Here is a 14,139-nt window from a genome sequence, read left to right as displayed (position 1 = left end):
CAACTGTATAGGTTGAAGAATTGACTTAGTACGTACAGTGATTGACGTGGTATTACTGCATGTTTAAAAGCATTACTAGAAATGTCAGAGTATTTCCTAAGAATACTTTGAAGATTTAGTATTTTTTTTATAGGACATCTGTTTCAATTAGGAAAGGATTTATTTTTTTTCCTGGAAAACTGATGAAAAATTTTCACTGATTATAACCATAAAATTGCACTCTAACATCTTACTGAGTATTTTTTCTCTTATTTGCCGTGGGGATCTAAAATGCTTACCTTTTAGCATAGATTTTGCTGGCACTGATTTTTAAAAATACAATTTAGTGAAGAGTCCACTATTACACTGATGTAGTATGCGGCAGAAACGAGGCATCCAAATCTTGATGGAGATGAATTTATGATTGGGATTATAAAAGGTGATGTTTGCCATGACAGTGAGTTCTCCAGACTATAAAAATAGGAGTGAAATCCGAGGCCGGTCCCTGGAGCGCGTTGAGCCTCCGCTCCCCGTGGCACAGAACACTCCTAGCTGGGCGTGAGGTGCCTGGATGCATTGCTGGCTGTAGTGGGAAGCTTTCCGTGGGATGCCCGGAGGCAGTCTGCAGGCAGCCTCGGAGGCAGGACAAACATGATACGGGGGATGATGTCAGTGCAGATGTCCAGTTTTGGCTGCATTTTTCCCTCCTGGGCTAATCCTAAAATTGCTGCAGTTGAGAGAGGAGGGAGAAGAAATTCTATTCTGCTCATTTGTTTTACCTGAAGTAAATCTCCGTGATAGTAATTTCGACACTCTCTTCATAGAGCGATGTTTCACAGGGCTTTCACTCAACGATTTTGAAGACTAAACAGATGGAAATAGATTGTAACACCCATAAAATTGTTATTCAGACTTGGGCAGGCGTGGCCAGTGTTTGCGGGGCTGGGGTGAGAAAGAGGAGTAGTGGATTTTGTTTTGACTGTTTTTTGTGAAGTTAAAAGTAGAAGGGGACCCTCTCCCCTTTTCCGTAAGTTGTGCTATATAAAGTGTATCCACACAAAGCACTATGGATCAGATTTGTCAAATGTATTTTTTTTAAATCTCTATTGCCCAAGATCATAGAATCATGGAATCATAGAATGTGTTGGGTTGGAAGGGACCTCTAAAGGCCACCTAGTCCAACCCCCTGCAGTCAGCAGGGACATCTTCAACTCGATCAGGTTGCTCATCCAGCCTGGCCTTGAATGTCTCCAGGGATGGGGCCTCCACCCCCTCTCTGGGCAACCTGGGCCAGTGTCTCACCACCCTCAGTGTAAAGAACTTCTTCCTCATGGCTAATCTAACCCTGCCCTGCTCTAGTTTAAACCATTGCCCCTCGTCCTGTCGCTGCGTGCCCTTGCAAACAGCCCCTCCCCAGCTTTCCTGGAGCCCCTTTAGGGACTGGCAGGGGCTCTAAAGTCTCCCCGGAGCCGTCTCTTCTCCAGGCTGAACCCCCCCAGCTCTCTCAGCCTGTCCCCACAGCAGAGGGGCTCCAGCCCTCCCAGCATCTTCGTGGCCTCCTCTGGACCCACTCCAACAGGTCCATGTCCTTACAATGAAAAAAGTGCAATCTCTAAGCAATGCAGGCTGAAGCCTGTATTTCAAAGATTTGGGCAGTCTTTCAGGAAGTCAAATAATTTTAATAATTTTATAGGTAAATTACATTAATAAATATTTTATAAATAAATTTGAATGATTTTTTTTTTTCAAAACGAGGCTAGTAATCTGTTCGCTCTGTTCTTTTTCAGGTTTGCCCTCATGAACAGGAAAGTTTTAGATGTATTTGGTACTGAAGCATCTAAGAACTTCAAGGATTTCACACCTAAGCTCGACCCAAGATACACTGTTGTGCCACCAGAGCTACCGCTGGAGCTGTCTTGAGAACAACAGTATACCTTGTCATTGAACGTGATCCGCGTTTTGTCCTGAAAAGTTAATTAACTTTAACAGTCGTATATATGGAGGAGGGCTTGGGCTCCACTTCAGTATTATTTCAATGAGAAATGCTTTTTACCAATCAAAAATACTGAAGCTTTTGCAGGAAGGTGTGGCTTAGTGATTAAGCCCCTTCTGTACACAGAAAATGTTTCTGGATTACTGTAGTTGGTTGGCAGTATGGTAGATTCCTGAATGAATTAAAAAAATGAGTAATATATTTAGAGAAGTAAGTATAAATATGCATAATATTTTCAAAAATTCTGCAGCTCATACCAGTAGAATATTTCTTGGTAAAACTAAAAGTAATTCTTAATTTACAAAGGAAGACAAAACGGCATAGTTTAGGTCCAGAATTTTACCTGATCTTAAAACTATTGCAGTCGGGTGAAAAGTGCCTCCTTGGCTTTCTAAACTGCGTCACTGATTTGTCTCCAAAGAGCCACCACCCACTCATTATTTAAAATTACGGTGTTTTTAGAGTTAGGGTCACAAAATAAGGCGGTCCTTAGGAAAAGCAAATGCATATTAATTCAGAAATCACTTTGCAGGGCCGTCAGTCCCCCTGCCAATAGGGATAACAGAGAAGGGCGATGCGGCGTGGGGACCGGTGGCCGTGGCGAGCCGCGGGGTGTGGTGGTCGGGATCTGCCAAGTGGAAAATGACAAAACCGGCAGAGGAAGGAATGAAACGTTCCAGCCTCTGAGATGGTGCTGGAAACAGCAGGCAGTTACAAAAATAAAAAAAGCCAAGAACAAAACAACAATAAAAAATTCCCCCCCCAAAATACACTGACATTAAATGTTTATTTTTAAAGGGCTTGACATTGTCGCGGTAGACGGCATGGAGTTGTTTGTCAAGCTGCAACGCCAGCCAGTGTTTTAAGCTTTTCTTAAAAGAGAACTGACCCCTGAGGTTTAGACTGTTACAAGAGAACAGTTTTGACGATCGTATTAATAGTATTTTTTCCTTTACTGGGTGAAGAGTGGTTTTTCCGTCAGTCCATCAGGCAGCCACGACTGGGACAGTTACATTAAATTTAATATGGTACTACACGCAAATAACTACCTACGCAAATTCCATCTCATTTTTACCCTGCGTATTTCTGCAGATAATAGTTTGTCTTCTAAAGTGAGACCTTGACACGCTAATTGCCCTTTTTTTGTTGCTTTTGGGGGTCTTTTTTTTTTTGTTAGAACCCATTCAGATGGTGCTGAATGGTGTTCGTTACCCTTCATGAAAAGATGAACTATATTCACGTTCAACTGAAAAGAGCCGAGGTAAGCCAGGGAATGGAAATTGCAGTAGGTTGCTTGCATTTTAAAAAGAAAAAAGAAGAAGAAATCAGTGTTTTATTGGAAGTCTGTGTCAGATGATATGAATTGGATTAATTAATAGAATCTTTGTTTTGTAACACTGTAATCCTACCCCGGCCTTAAGCGTATTTTGATACCTGTTAGTTTAGTTTCTCGTTACTGAATATACGGTAATTTTCATCAGATTTACAGAAATGTCATGAAAATCGTACCAGCCTGTGCACAAAATCTGCTTCTTCATCAGCTACTGTGACAGTGACGCTTTGTCGCTGTTATTAAAGGTGCTTCATCCGTGAAAACAGCCGTTGTCCCAGTTAGTGTGAAGGAAGTTCTGCAAGCCACTTTGTATGCAATATTTTATTGCTTGAAATGTTATATTAAAATTCCTCAAAAGGAAATAAAAGTTAATTCAACGAGAACTTTAAAAGGATCGTAATGGGTTTGTAGTGTTTTTCCACTGGAATATGGTCTAAAATATTTGACCTTGTAAAGTCTGAGAAGTTATATATTTTAGGTAATATGTTAGAACTCACACATTATATTATGGATACTTTCTAGTGTAACTATATACCGTTCTCAAACTTCAAGATATTTTATAGATGGATTAATTTTCTTCACTGGAATGACAATTGTGATTATTTCTCTATTTGCATTGAAAATAATCCAAGTTCTACATCTCAGCAGCTAAACAACGGTTTTGTCTATGTTCTCTCGCTTCCGAAATCCACAGTCCTTGTTTCGAGTTATTTTCATGTAATATAAAAAGAAATTAAAAAGTTTTAAATTATTTTTATTCAAATCAAGTATATGTAAGAGAAAAAAAAAAATAAAGTCCTAATGTTTTTCCCAATAATAAACAGTTGCTGCTTGAAAAAGTGACTTTTTGTGGATGTTGTTGTTAAGAAGCCATCTGCAGTCCGAAGTGAAGTAATGCCTGTGGAGAAGGAACGCCGGGAATGTGACTGAGCGTTTAAATTGTAGGTATTTGTTACAAACTGAAGTCCTAACGCAGCATTAAGTGGAGCGGTAACGCCAAAGCAGTGCAGCTGACAACTGCAGCCCTGCGCTTCCACGGGTAATTATGTGATATGGGTTGACGTTAAATATTTAATTATATTTTTTTTTAACAGGAAAAGCCCCATAGGCAGTTGTGAAGGCAGCGCAAAGCTGCACGCCCCCAGCTCTCCCCGCCACGTGGCTGGACGGTCGGGCCTCATGCGACTGAAATGGCAGCGTTTCCCACCACCTTGTGACACGGCTGGTTTTATTTTTTTTTTTTGATCATATGACGGGTATCTTCTTTGATCATGTTGAACTTCTTGCAAAAAAAGTTGATTTTGCGAAGAGGAGTCCAGGGGGAGTCTGGCTCAGGAGGTGGTGGGAAGTGGTGGTCAGTCTGAAATACCGCAGTTCCTTGGGAGCGGTTTGGGTGTCCCCAGGGAGGCTGCGCGGGAGGACGGTGCTCGGCTCCCAGCAGGCATCTCGGGAGCGTGCACCAAGGGATGCTGCCTCGTCCGTGGCTCCCGGGGGTCAGGAGCACATATGCCTGTAGCAGGCAATGTTTTCGCCTTTCCTTGAGGTTGTTTGCGTGCAGGGCTCTTCTGGGGAGTCCATCCCCATCCCGACTGCCCTTCCCACGCTGCCTTTACTGCGAGTCTCGCGCTCTCCGTGGCTGTAATGTCCCCATCTTGCACCCAGACCCCCATGCTCCCTGTGCCAGATCCCAGCCTTTTGCCCCAGTTCCTCTTGGTTCTTCATCCCTCCCTCACCTCTGCCCAGCCCAGTGTCCTCCCTCGTCTTACGAGCTCCATCCCTTGGGTGCCTCCTCTTGCTTCTCCTCCAGCACCGCTCCACTGGGCATCCAGGGGAGCGCTGCTCCTGCCCGAGGGAGCAGTCAAGCAGGGATGTTCCCCCGTGAACCCCAACTTCTGCTGCCACCCTTGGGTTTTGGTTGGCCAAGCTGCGTTAGGAGCAGCAGAACTCAGCAGTCCACATCTAGAGTTTTCCCCTTCCATTCTGGCCGTGACTTCAGATACATGTGCAAAATCCCAAAATGAAGGCTGTGGTCATTCTTTTATGATGGACACTTGTTAATATACTTTGCCTGCTGTCTTTCAGCTGATTTTCAGGTCATATGAGATTGCTCCTGTTGCAAACGTTCATCGCTTATTCCCACTCTTCGGTGGTGGTGATGATGAAGTGTTGACATCTGCCACCGAGATCCACTAAAGGAAAGCACTTTTATTTTTTTCCAGAATCATTTAAATTTAGCACATGGCTGTGATTAGTGCAGATTTGTTGGGTTCATGTGTGGGAGATAATTCCATCAAGGAGCACATGAAGGCATATAGAAATTTTGATCTTTCAGAGAGCTAATAATGAAAGCAAAGAGTGCCTACAATGGCACATTTTTAGTTTTTATAGATAAAGCTGTCTCAGTTTGTGAGGAAGATGAGTAAATACCAGAATTGCTTCAGTGTAGGTGGAGTGATTTCACTGGCGAAGATAAAAAGCTTGAGCTTCCTTGTATTGTCTCACACCTGGGTCTCCAGGACAATTTCAGAAGCTCTGCCTTCTGCAGGTGACATCTCTCCTGGCAAGGCTGCTCTGAGAATGTAGGGGTTTCTGTTGTCTGATCAAGAAGCTCCATGTTCCTCATCATTTCTCAACCACAATGAGACCAAGATGCCTTCCATAACATGGACAGCCTGTTCTCCTAGTGGCTTCCCCCACCTCTCATGGCAGACTTGCGACCCTTTTACCCCAACCATCTTAGATGGAGCATTTCTGAGAACAGTCAGTAAGGCTCAAAAATAATTTTCAGAAAACTTGTTGGGTTGTTCCCCTTCTCCTTTGAGAGTTTCCCTTCCTTTTGCCCAGGCCACCCTGCTTTTGCGTTTGAGGACGTGGGAAGGAGTTCCTTCCAGACACTTGGTGACATCCCAGGCAGAGAGGTCTGCTGTGGGCTGAGCTCAGCTCTATGCTGGGCGAGTTAAAAATTCAGGACAGCTTGTGCGAAAATGCTTCAACTTCCAACTCTGCCAGAGGAAAAATATTTCTGGAGAAGTGGTCCTGGGGTGGGTTGCACTGACAAGGCACAAAAAGACAAAGAGCAAGACAATCAGTGATGCTTAAACTGAACTTTTACTTTGTTGAGGACTGTTTTTTCCACAACTGCTTTTAACACGGAGCAGAGGCGCGTCCCAGGCTCATGGTTATGAATCATCGGCACCAGGGTTATGAATCCTTGCCATGATACAGAAGAAGCAGAGGACCAGAGAGCGGGCGGTAGGTGGTAAAATGGAGCTGGGGCCAGTGAAGTCATTTTGGTGGCCATGGCTTTGTGCCTTAATCCCGGTCTAGAAGTTTCCGTTTCCAGATTCGTGTTTCTAAGCGGTGAGCTCTGCACCAAGGAGCCCGGCAGCTCCCTCACTTCAGCCCTTGTTCTGCGCCTGGATGAGTCCAGCCCTGGGGGGTACTTGCGGGTGACTCAATTTGGGGACGGGTCTCACTTCCACAAGTCGCCTCCTTTTACAAAAGAAATATGTTTTCTCCCACTCCTTTGAGGACACAACAGAAGAATTTGTCCCTTTCCCTTGGGCTACACAGTTTCATGGGTTTTCTTTTTATTTACTAGAAGATCCTCAATGTTTTATTCATCCTGTAGGTACATGTCCAGTAATATTTGAGGCAAGGATATTTTTTCCCCCATAAGGAGCCTAAAATTGCCGTTGTGGATGTACTGGCAAAATCACCCAGCGCTCGCCCTTGCCTTTGGCCACCTTGAAATGGGGTGGCTTCACTCAGGACACAACACCCACCTTTCGCAGCTGGTGGATTATGTCCTTCCATCTCTATCAAATGCGAGACTCATTTTACCAACAGGCTCCTTTGAACGTGGCAAACAGAAACGTGAATTAGAGCCCACTTTGATCTTAAGGACTTTTTTCCTGGCGCAGGCCAGGGAGTTTTCCGCTTGCTAATTAAAACAGAGAGAGGTCAGAAGAATTTTAAATATTAATGCCAAGGCTTTAGCCAGGGTGGAAGAGGCTGGTTGGAAATCCAGGCGGATGATTAATCTTCTCACGCCGGTGGAATCCAATCGATGTTTTTTCCCCTCAGCTGCCACAACGGAGACGTAAAAAACGCTGCCGAGGCTGTCGGAGCAGGAGCTGACGGGACTGTTCCCAGGACTGCTTGAAGGTTACAGAAGACCTGATCACACAGGGTCAGGGACCAAAGCAAGGCTTTTTTTCTATGTTTTCCTATTATTCTGAAGGGTGAAGACCTGCTTTCCCATTGCAGGCAGTAAAAGCTTAAAAGAAGGGGCAGATTGGGCTGGGGTGAAGACCTGGTCTGAGAGAGTCCCACATTGAAACTGCTGCTTGCACCATTTTGATACACACGTAAAAAAAGTTCTGAACAACCCAGAAATGTCATTTTGCTCGTTGTCTATTAGCTGTGGAAAAAAAAAAAAAAATTAAAATCAGGCAATTCCAGCCCAGGTCACTTGTGATTATGTTCACAAGCAGATTTAACGTCTCAAACCGCCTTGCACTGAGGTGCTCTTACGTCTCCTCGGACACACAAAAAATAATATCCTGTAAACTTGAAACCGAGGCAGAAAGTGACCCCCTGGTTCACCCGTGACATCTGCTGGTGGTGCCCGTAGCCGGGTGGGAGAGGCCATCTCGGGGCTGATCGCGCTGGGTGTACGGAGGCAAGGTCTGGCCTCTTCTACAGCAACGTGGGGCAGGCGCTCACCGTCTCCTCCCTCCACTGTAAAGACCTGGCAGCTCCAAACGAAGCTTAAGCTTAAGCAGATTTAAAACAAATAAAAAAAAAAAAGAAACGTTTCCCCTCCCACATGACGTGTAACTCGACGGGGAAACTCCTTGTCCGTGACCATTTACAGGAGCTGAAAAAGTGACTGAAAGAGCAACTCTGCTACATCCGAAGGCTTAAGCCAGACAGGGGCTCACGGGGTGCCATTCTCACTTCGTCGCCGTTGCTGCCCTGTGGGAGTGAGAGTGTATCACCAACGCGTACCAGTCATCTAGAGGAGCTTTGGGTAACGTGTAATGAGGAACAGGCACTTGGATAAAAGTCACCTCCTGGCCATGGCTCAGCAGCACTGGTGGGACACCGTCAGCCCACCACAACTCCTCAGGCACCAGCGGCACCAGACATTACCTGCAAGCAGTAAAATTTACCATTTTTCACCAGCTAAAAGTGAGGTGTCCACCTAGAAGGTGCCCTGGCTCATGGAGTCACAGAGGGAAACCAGATGCATTTCCACCAGCCCCATCTCCAGCAGTGCATCCCAAAAGGTGGTCTTGCCCCTGCACCTTCACCTGTTCCCTCCATGTGTTGCTGTTACCCGGTGCTCTGCGTCAGCCCCATCGTGCTGGGAATATTATTTCCCCACGGGTAAAGAAAACTCCAGGCATCATGGCCAGGGGTCTCCTGTGGGATTGCACTGGCCCTCTGTGTGGAGCTCATCTAGGCCTCTTGGCTGCAGCCCCAAATTTCTTATTGATGCACTTTTCCCCACATTCAGCCAAGGTGCGTCTGTTGTCAGGGTGGTTTGGAATGGGACTTTGCGTGGTCACATTTGAAAGGAGACTATGAAGCCCTGTCACAACTGCTGTTGGGTCTGTCAATCCAAATGTTCTTCTGTGATAGGTTATCGGTTTTGGCTTGGTTGCATCTTTGAAGGCACATGGCCTTGATTTCCCATCCGGCATACCGAGGGTGATGCAGAAATACAGATGTTTTTTACAACAGTTCAGATGAATCCTCTGCAGGGTCACATTGACAGCAAGGAGGTGCCCTGGACATCAACCCTCTTTAATGAGGTGGGTCAGTCCCACAGCCACAACCTTCAATGAAGTGTCAGCTCTGTCCCTGCTGTTCGTGCTAAAAGCAAAGCAGTGTCACTCATGCAAGGGATATTGGGAAGTGAAAAAGCTGGTATATGTGACTTGATAGCTCTGCTTCATGCTTGCAGGCCTACAAGGAGCAAAAATCAACTTTCATAGTGTTTTTCTGGATGGGACCAGCAGCAGAGCACCTTCACCTGCCCACTCAGAGCCTGCTGAAATCAGGGCAGGAAACCAGCGGCCCCAAGAACATACTCCGGATCATTGAGCCCAAGGCTTCCTCTGACATTTGGGAGTCTGTTTCTCGAGGAGCTGCTGATAAGATCAGTCCTAACGAACTGGACTGAGCCAGACTTGCTGCTGCCCTCACAGAGATGCCAAACGGCCTCCCACAATTTGCGATTTGCAAGATGTAGAACAAAGCTGTGCTGGCGGAAAACCTCCCCCTCTGATGGTGTTCTTCATATGTTGGCCCGCCTGGAGACTTGGCTCCATGCGGTCTCCGATGATCAGCTGTTCTGAGCACAACCTTGGGCTTCAGGTTCGTTGCTTTGCAGCTCCGAGAAATAGAGGGAGCCGGAAAAAGAGCATTGGCAATGCTCCTGTGGGAAGCCGTATGCTGAAGCCTTGCTCACCCCAGCTGGAGTTTCTGCTTCGCCTGTCTGTCCCCCGTCACCCTCATGGTTCTTGTCCAACGCCACAGTAACCTACAGCCGATGAAGATGATCTGCATCCCTGCTCCTGTAAAATCCAAGGATGATCCAACGGGGCGAGCTCAACCTTTTTGCTCAGCTGGGAACAGCAGCAGTGGGGCCGCCTTTCTCAGCCCAGGAGGAGTTTGACCGTGATGCTGCCTTTGATCTGTACGTAGACAGGGATGCTGGACAGGAATTACTGCTTGCTCCAGCAATCATAATACCACTCAGCATGGGATTAATTTTTGATTCCATGTATTACTTTGAAATTATTTTGCTTTAATAACTTGGGGTGGGAGGAGTATATTCTCGCAGAGATGAGAATGAGTCCAAATAAAACAGTGTGTGTAGCAATGCAAAGTAATTTTCCTGGGAGCTGGGGGGAGTTGGGGCCAGGCTTTCAATCCTTAGTTCAGCTCAGATCCTTAGACCAAATCTTTCTTTGAGCTCTTGATCCTTAAGATCTTTTCTGTGCTATAAGGAAAGAGTGACCTTTTGCTTGCTGTGTTGGGAAATGTTCCCCAAGACTTGACAATTTAAACGCTTTATGCCATCATGTAGAGGAAAGATGTCTCTCCACTCCTGTTTGCTCTCTCCTGCAGTAGGTGAGAGCATGGACCAGACTCCCAGAGGTCTTAGGAGTCTCATTCTCCATTTTTGCTGCTTTAGCCTCAAATCACGATTCTCAGTTCCCCCTCCAGCTGCAGTTTAATTTGCCATTTGTGCACTGTTTTCAGGTATGAAGATCATAGAATCATAGAATTGCCTAGGTTGGAAGGGACCTTTCAGATCATCGAGTCCAACCGTCAACATAACTGACAAAATCCACCACTAAACCATGTCCCCCAGCACCACGTCTACCTGTCTTTTCAACACCTCCAGGGATGGTGACTCCACCACTTCCCTGGGCAGCCTGTTCCAATGCTTGATAGCCCTGTCAGTGTAAAAATTTCTCCTAATATCCATCCTAAACCTCCCCTGCACAACTTGAGGCCGTTTCCTCTTGTCCTAAGATCTCGGAGGACCTTCTTTGTTGCCGCTTCTCCTGCACAGATGTCCTCAGCTGTGACAGTGCTAAGGAGCCTCCCATCTCCCACATCCCCACGGGGAGGCGGGGGTCCCTTTGCCAAGGCCAGACCTCTGAGGCACCCAAAACACTGTCCAGAGGGAACGAGGTCTGGCCCATGCAAACTCCTGAATACATCCCAGGATCTGTTGGCTGTTTACTGGTTGGACCTGGCCAACAAATGCCAAAGAGCTTGCTAATGAAGAGCTGGCCTGTTTCCAACCCAGCAACATCCCCTGGCGTGCTTCAATTTAGGCGTACGGATGTAGTGTCGGTGCCTGGGGGGAGACAGGGCTTCCTGCACCCCAGCACTGCCACGGGGCTGCTGCTGGGCTGGCTGCAGAGCAGAAAGCAGCCAGCGGGTCTCAGCAGAGAGGCACAGCAGCCTCAGCCGGGCCGATCTGCAAAGATCCCGTTGTGATTTAGAAGCTGAAGTCCTGATGGGACTTGTCAAGGCAAGGCCCTTTGTTTTCACAGGAAGTTTCTGATTCCCAGCCGTCGCTTATTGCTGTTGCAAGGGAGGAAAGTGAGTCATGGGGTTTCCTATTGGCCTGAGGAGATACGCGGAGAAATTACTTGCGAGGGACTCTGCCCAGACAGCCGAGAGCCTGGCAGCGAGGGGGAAGTCGGGCAAAGAGCTCTCAGAGTCATTAGCGCGGCTGCAAATTAATTGCCTGAACCTCTAATGGACATAAACATGTTTCCCTTGTGGGCAATCATTCTAGGAGGGAGCAGGGCTGCTTTGTCAAGGGCTGGGATTAGACAGGGTGATCTGCATTTTATCGCTTTAATTTACTACGCAGACAAAGCAGGGGAGGAAACCGGATGCGTGCGGAGCCACGATGGATGTGCCCGTTTCCCCTCGCTCACCCCTCGGCCCGCTCCCTGGAAATCACCACGGATTCACGGGGAAGTTCACAGGCTTACGTTTATTTTGTGAAGAGAGAAATGCAAACAGCGGTCCCCGCTGCGCACGGGCCGCAGGGGACACCGGCCAGCACGTCCCGCGCAAGGCCACCCCCGGGAGCTGTTGCTGTGGGGGTCCCGGGGCAGGAGGTTCATCTCTGCTCTCCCTCCTTGGCCAGAGAAGACCTTCCCAGAGGTGATACCGAGGGAGGAGGTGCCTCCTGCAGCACAGGAGGAGAATTTCCATTTTCCAGGGGGCTATCTTCAGCCTGCTGAAAGGCCGTACTGCTATGGCCGACCACTTGGGTGGGCCTGGTGCTATTTTGACTTCCAAGCAGCCCTCTCTGCTCTCATCAGCTGTCCTTTCACTGCTGCTTCTTTAAACAAAAAATACCTTTATGCTTTTAAGCTCAAGAAATGAAGGAGGAAAATAAGTCAGGACCGTGAAAGGGAGATGTATCCCGACATATATTAAATTTCCAAAAAGTTAATGATGGGCTGGGTGGGCCTATGTTCAACTCCACAGGGAAGATAGTACATTTTGTGCTAAGAAAACCAGAAGGCAGTAAAAGTTGCACAGTCTTGTTAGAGACAGCAACTCGGAGAGGAGAGGAGAGGAGAGGAGAGGAGAGGAGAGGAGAGGAGAGGAGAGGAGAGGAGAGGAGAGGAGAGGAGAGGAGAGGAGAGGAGAGGAGAGGAGAGGAGAGGAAGGGCTCTGGCAGCAAGTTGCTTGTAGCCATTTGCCATTTCTAATGCCTTGTGAACTGGCTGGGGTTCCTCCTTGTGCAGAGACACGTGACGCAGAGGAAATGTTGCTCCTTAGGTTTAATTTTAGTGTGTGCAACAGGCTCTGAGACTGTACATGAAAAAGTGGCTCAGCATTAAGGGGTAGGCAGTGAGCGAAGACCCTACAGCAGCTTCTGCTCCTGTGGGAGTGATGGGGACATCAGCACGTGAATGTGGCATTGGCCTTTGAGCAGGTCAGGGGATCCCTGTTCCTACTCTCCTGCCACCCCTGTGTCTGAGAGACTGCCCCTTTCTGAGGGAAATCATCCATCTCTCATCCAGACGTTCTGGGAGAATCTTACCCTTCAAACCTGCAAGGTGCCTGCAACGTGCCATGGGGTTCAGCCTCTGCTCTCATCTCCTTTTAGAGGTTTGCTCCAGTTGAAAGAACTGAAGAAAATGAAGTTTCTTATTACAGCCTCAGTTGCTGATGGTCTCCAGCCGCACAGCCTGTTGCCTACGTGACGGTCACGAACACTCAGATCCAGCCCTGCTTTCTGCTCGAGCTTCCCCCGTGGAAGGCGAGGACTCTTTACTGCACTCAGTGCTCAGATGCCAAGGCGAGAAATACCTCCCTGTCAATAAACATGTTTCCAAAACTCCTCACCCAGGAATCCTTCACATCCCTAATTGCCCTGACGCCGTGAGATGGCTTAGGCGTGTATAAAAATACCCGCAGTCACGTACACACGTACAGATGACCACAGTGTGGGTTACAAAAGGCTTGAGACTTTGCTGACTTGGCTTGCTTTTGCTTCATGTCATTTAATGTGATGCTAGAGTGAGAAGGCTCATTTGATTTTCTGTTTTAATGAGAGGGGAATACAAAGAAAGTGCATTTTTAATAGAGATGAAGTGTGTATGTATTCCTCTCCCATCAATGCTTTATAAAAGTCTGTACTGCTGACTGTTGACACCAATATTTTTTTTCTGGTAAAGATATAAAATTTTATTAAAAATGAATGGCAGGAAATAAAGCCATATACCTAAACTATCATGTGAAATAAACGGTGGTCAAACTCACTTCTTACACTGATACATGCTTCCTTGGCCCTCCTCAGTAGTCTATCTTCAGTAAGGATTTTTTGCATGAAGTCCTGCCATAGTGAAGGCTTTGAATTCCCTGGGGCCAAATTTTTACCTTCTGATTTTTGCGTTGCCTGTGGCTGAGCAAAGGAGTATGAGGTAGGTTTTGCTCTGGATGCAGCTTCCCCTGATGCAGCTGTGTCCCTCCAGTGGGACCTGGATCCCATCCAGCGCATGAGCTGGACCCAAAGCCCACATGTCACTTCAGAAACCTTCACGCTCACTCTGTGATGAGCATAAAAAACCCTCATGGTTTGCAACTGTTGATAATACACCCAGAAAAGCAGACATCTAGTTTGGTGTCTGTGTTCGTTTTCAAATGACTTGCAGTTGGTTTATGAGCACTGTCGGAGGGCCGGACAGGGGCTCCCAATGGCAGGGTTTCCTCACGTGGCAGGTATCGGTGTTGGTGAATTTGATCTTGGGGTGCTTTTCAGTGCAGGGAGTGT

At 47.0% G+C, this 14,139-nt stretch overlaps 1 protein-coding gene across 1 annotated transcript in view; it reads left to right on the top strand.

Annotated features, from left to right (window-relative positions):
- TMEM135 (transmembrane protein 135) overlaps positions 1-4,148 on the top strand; it is a 198,633-nt gene extending 194,485 nt beyond the window's left edge. The window contains exon 15 of the mRNA XM_054223831.1: positions 1,767-4,148. Within this exon, the coding sequence (XP_054079806.1) occupies positions 1,767-1,899 (133 nt within the window). The 3' untranslated portion in view covers positions 1,900-4,148. The remainder of the gene's footprint in view (positions 1-1,766) is intronic.
- The last annotated feature ends 9,991 nt before the right edge of the window (positions 4,149-14,139 follow it).

Source organism: Rissa tridactyla, chromosome 1, assembly GCF_028500815.1.
Source record: "Rissa tridactyla isolate bRisTri1 chromosome 1, bRisTri1.patW.cur.20221130, whole genome shotgun sequence".
In the NCBI taxonomy this organism is placed as follows: Eukaryota; Metazoa; Chordata; class Aves; order Charadriiformes; family Laridae; genus Rissa; species Rissa tridactyla.
Note: the sequence above shows the minus strand (reverse complement) of the source record. Positions and strands in the feature narration are given on the sequence as shown.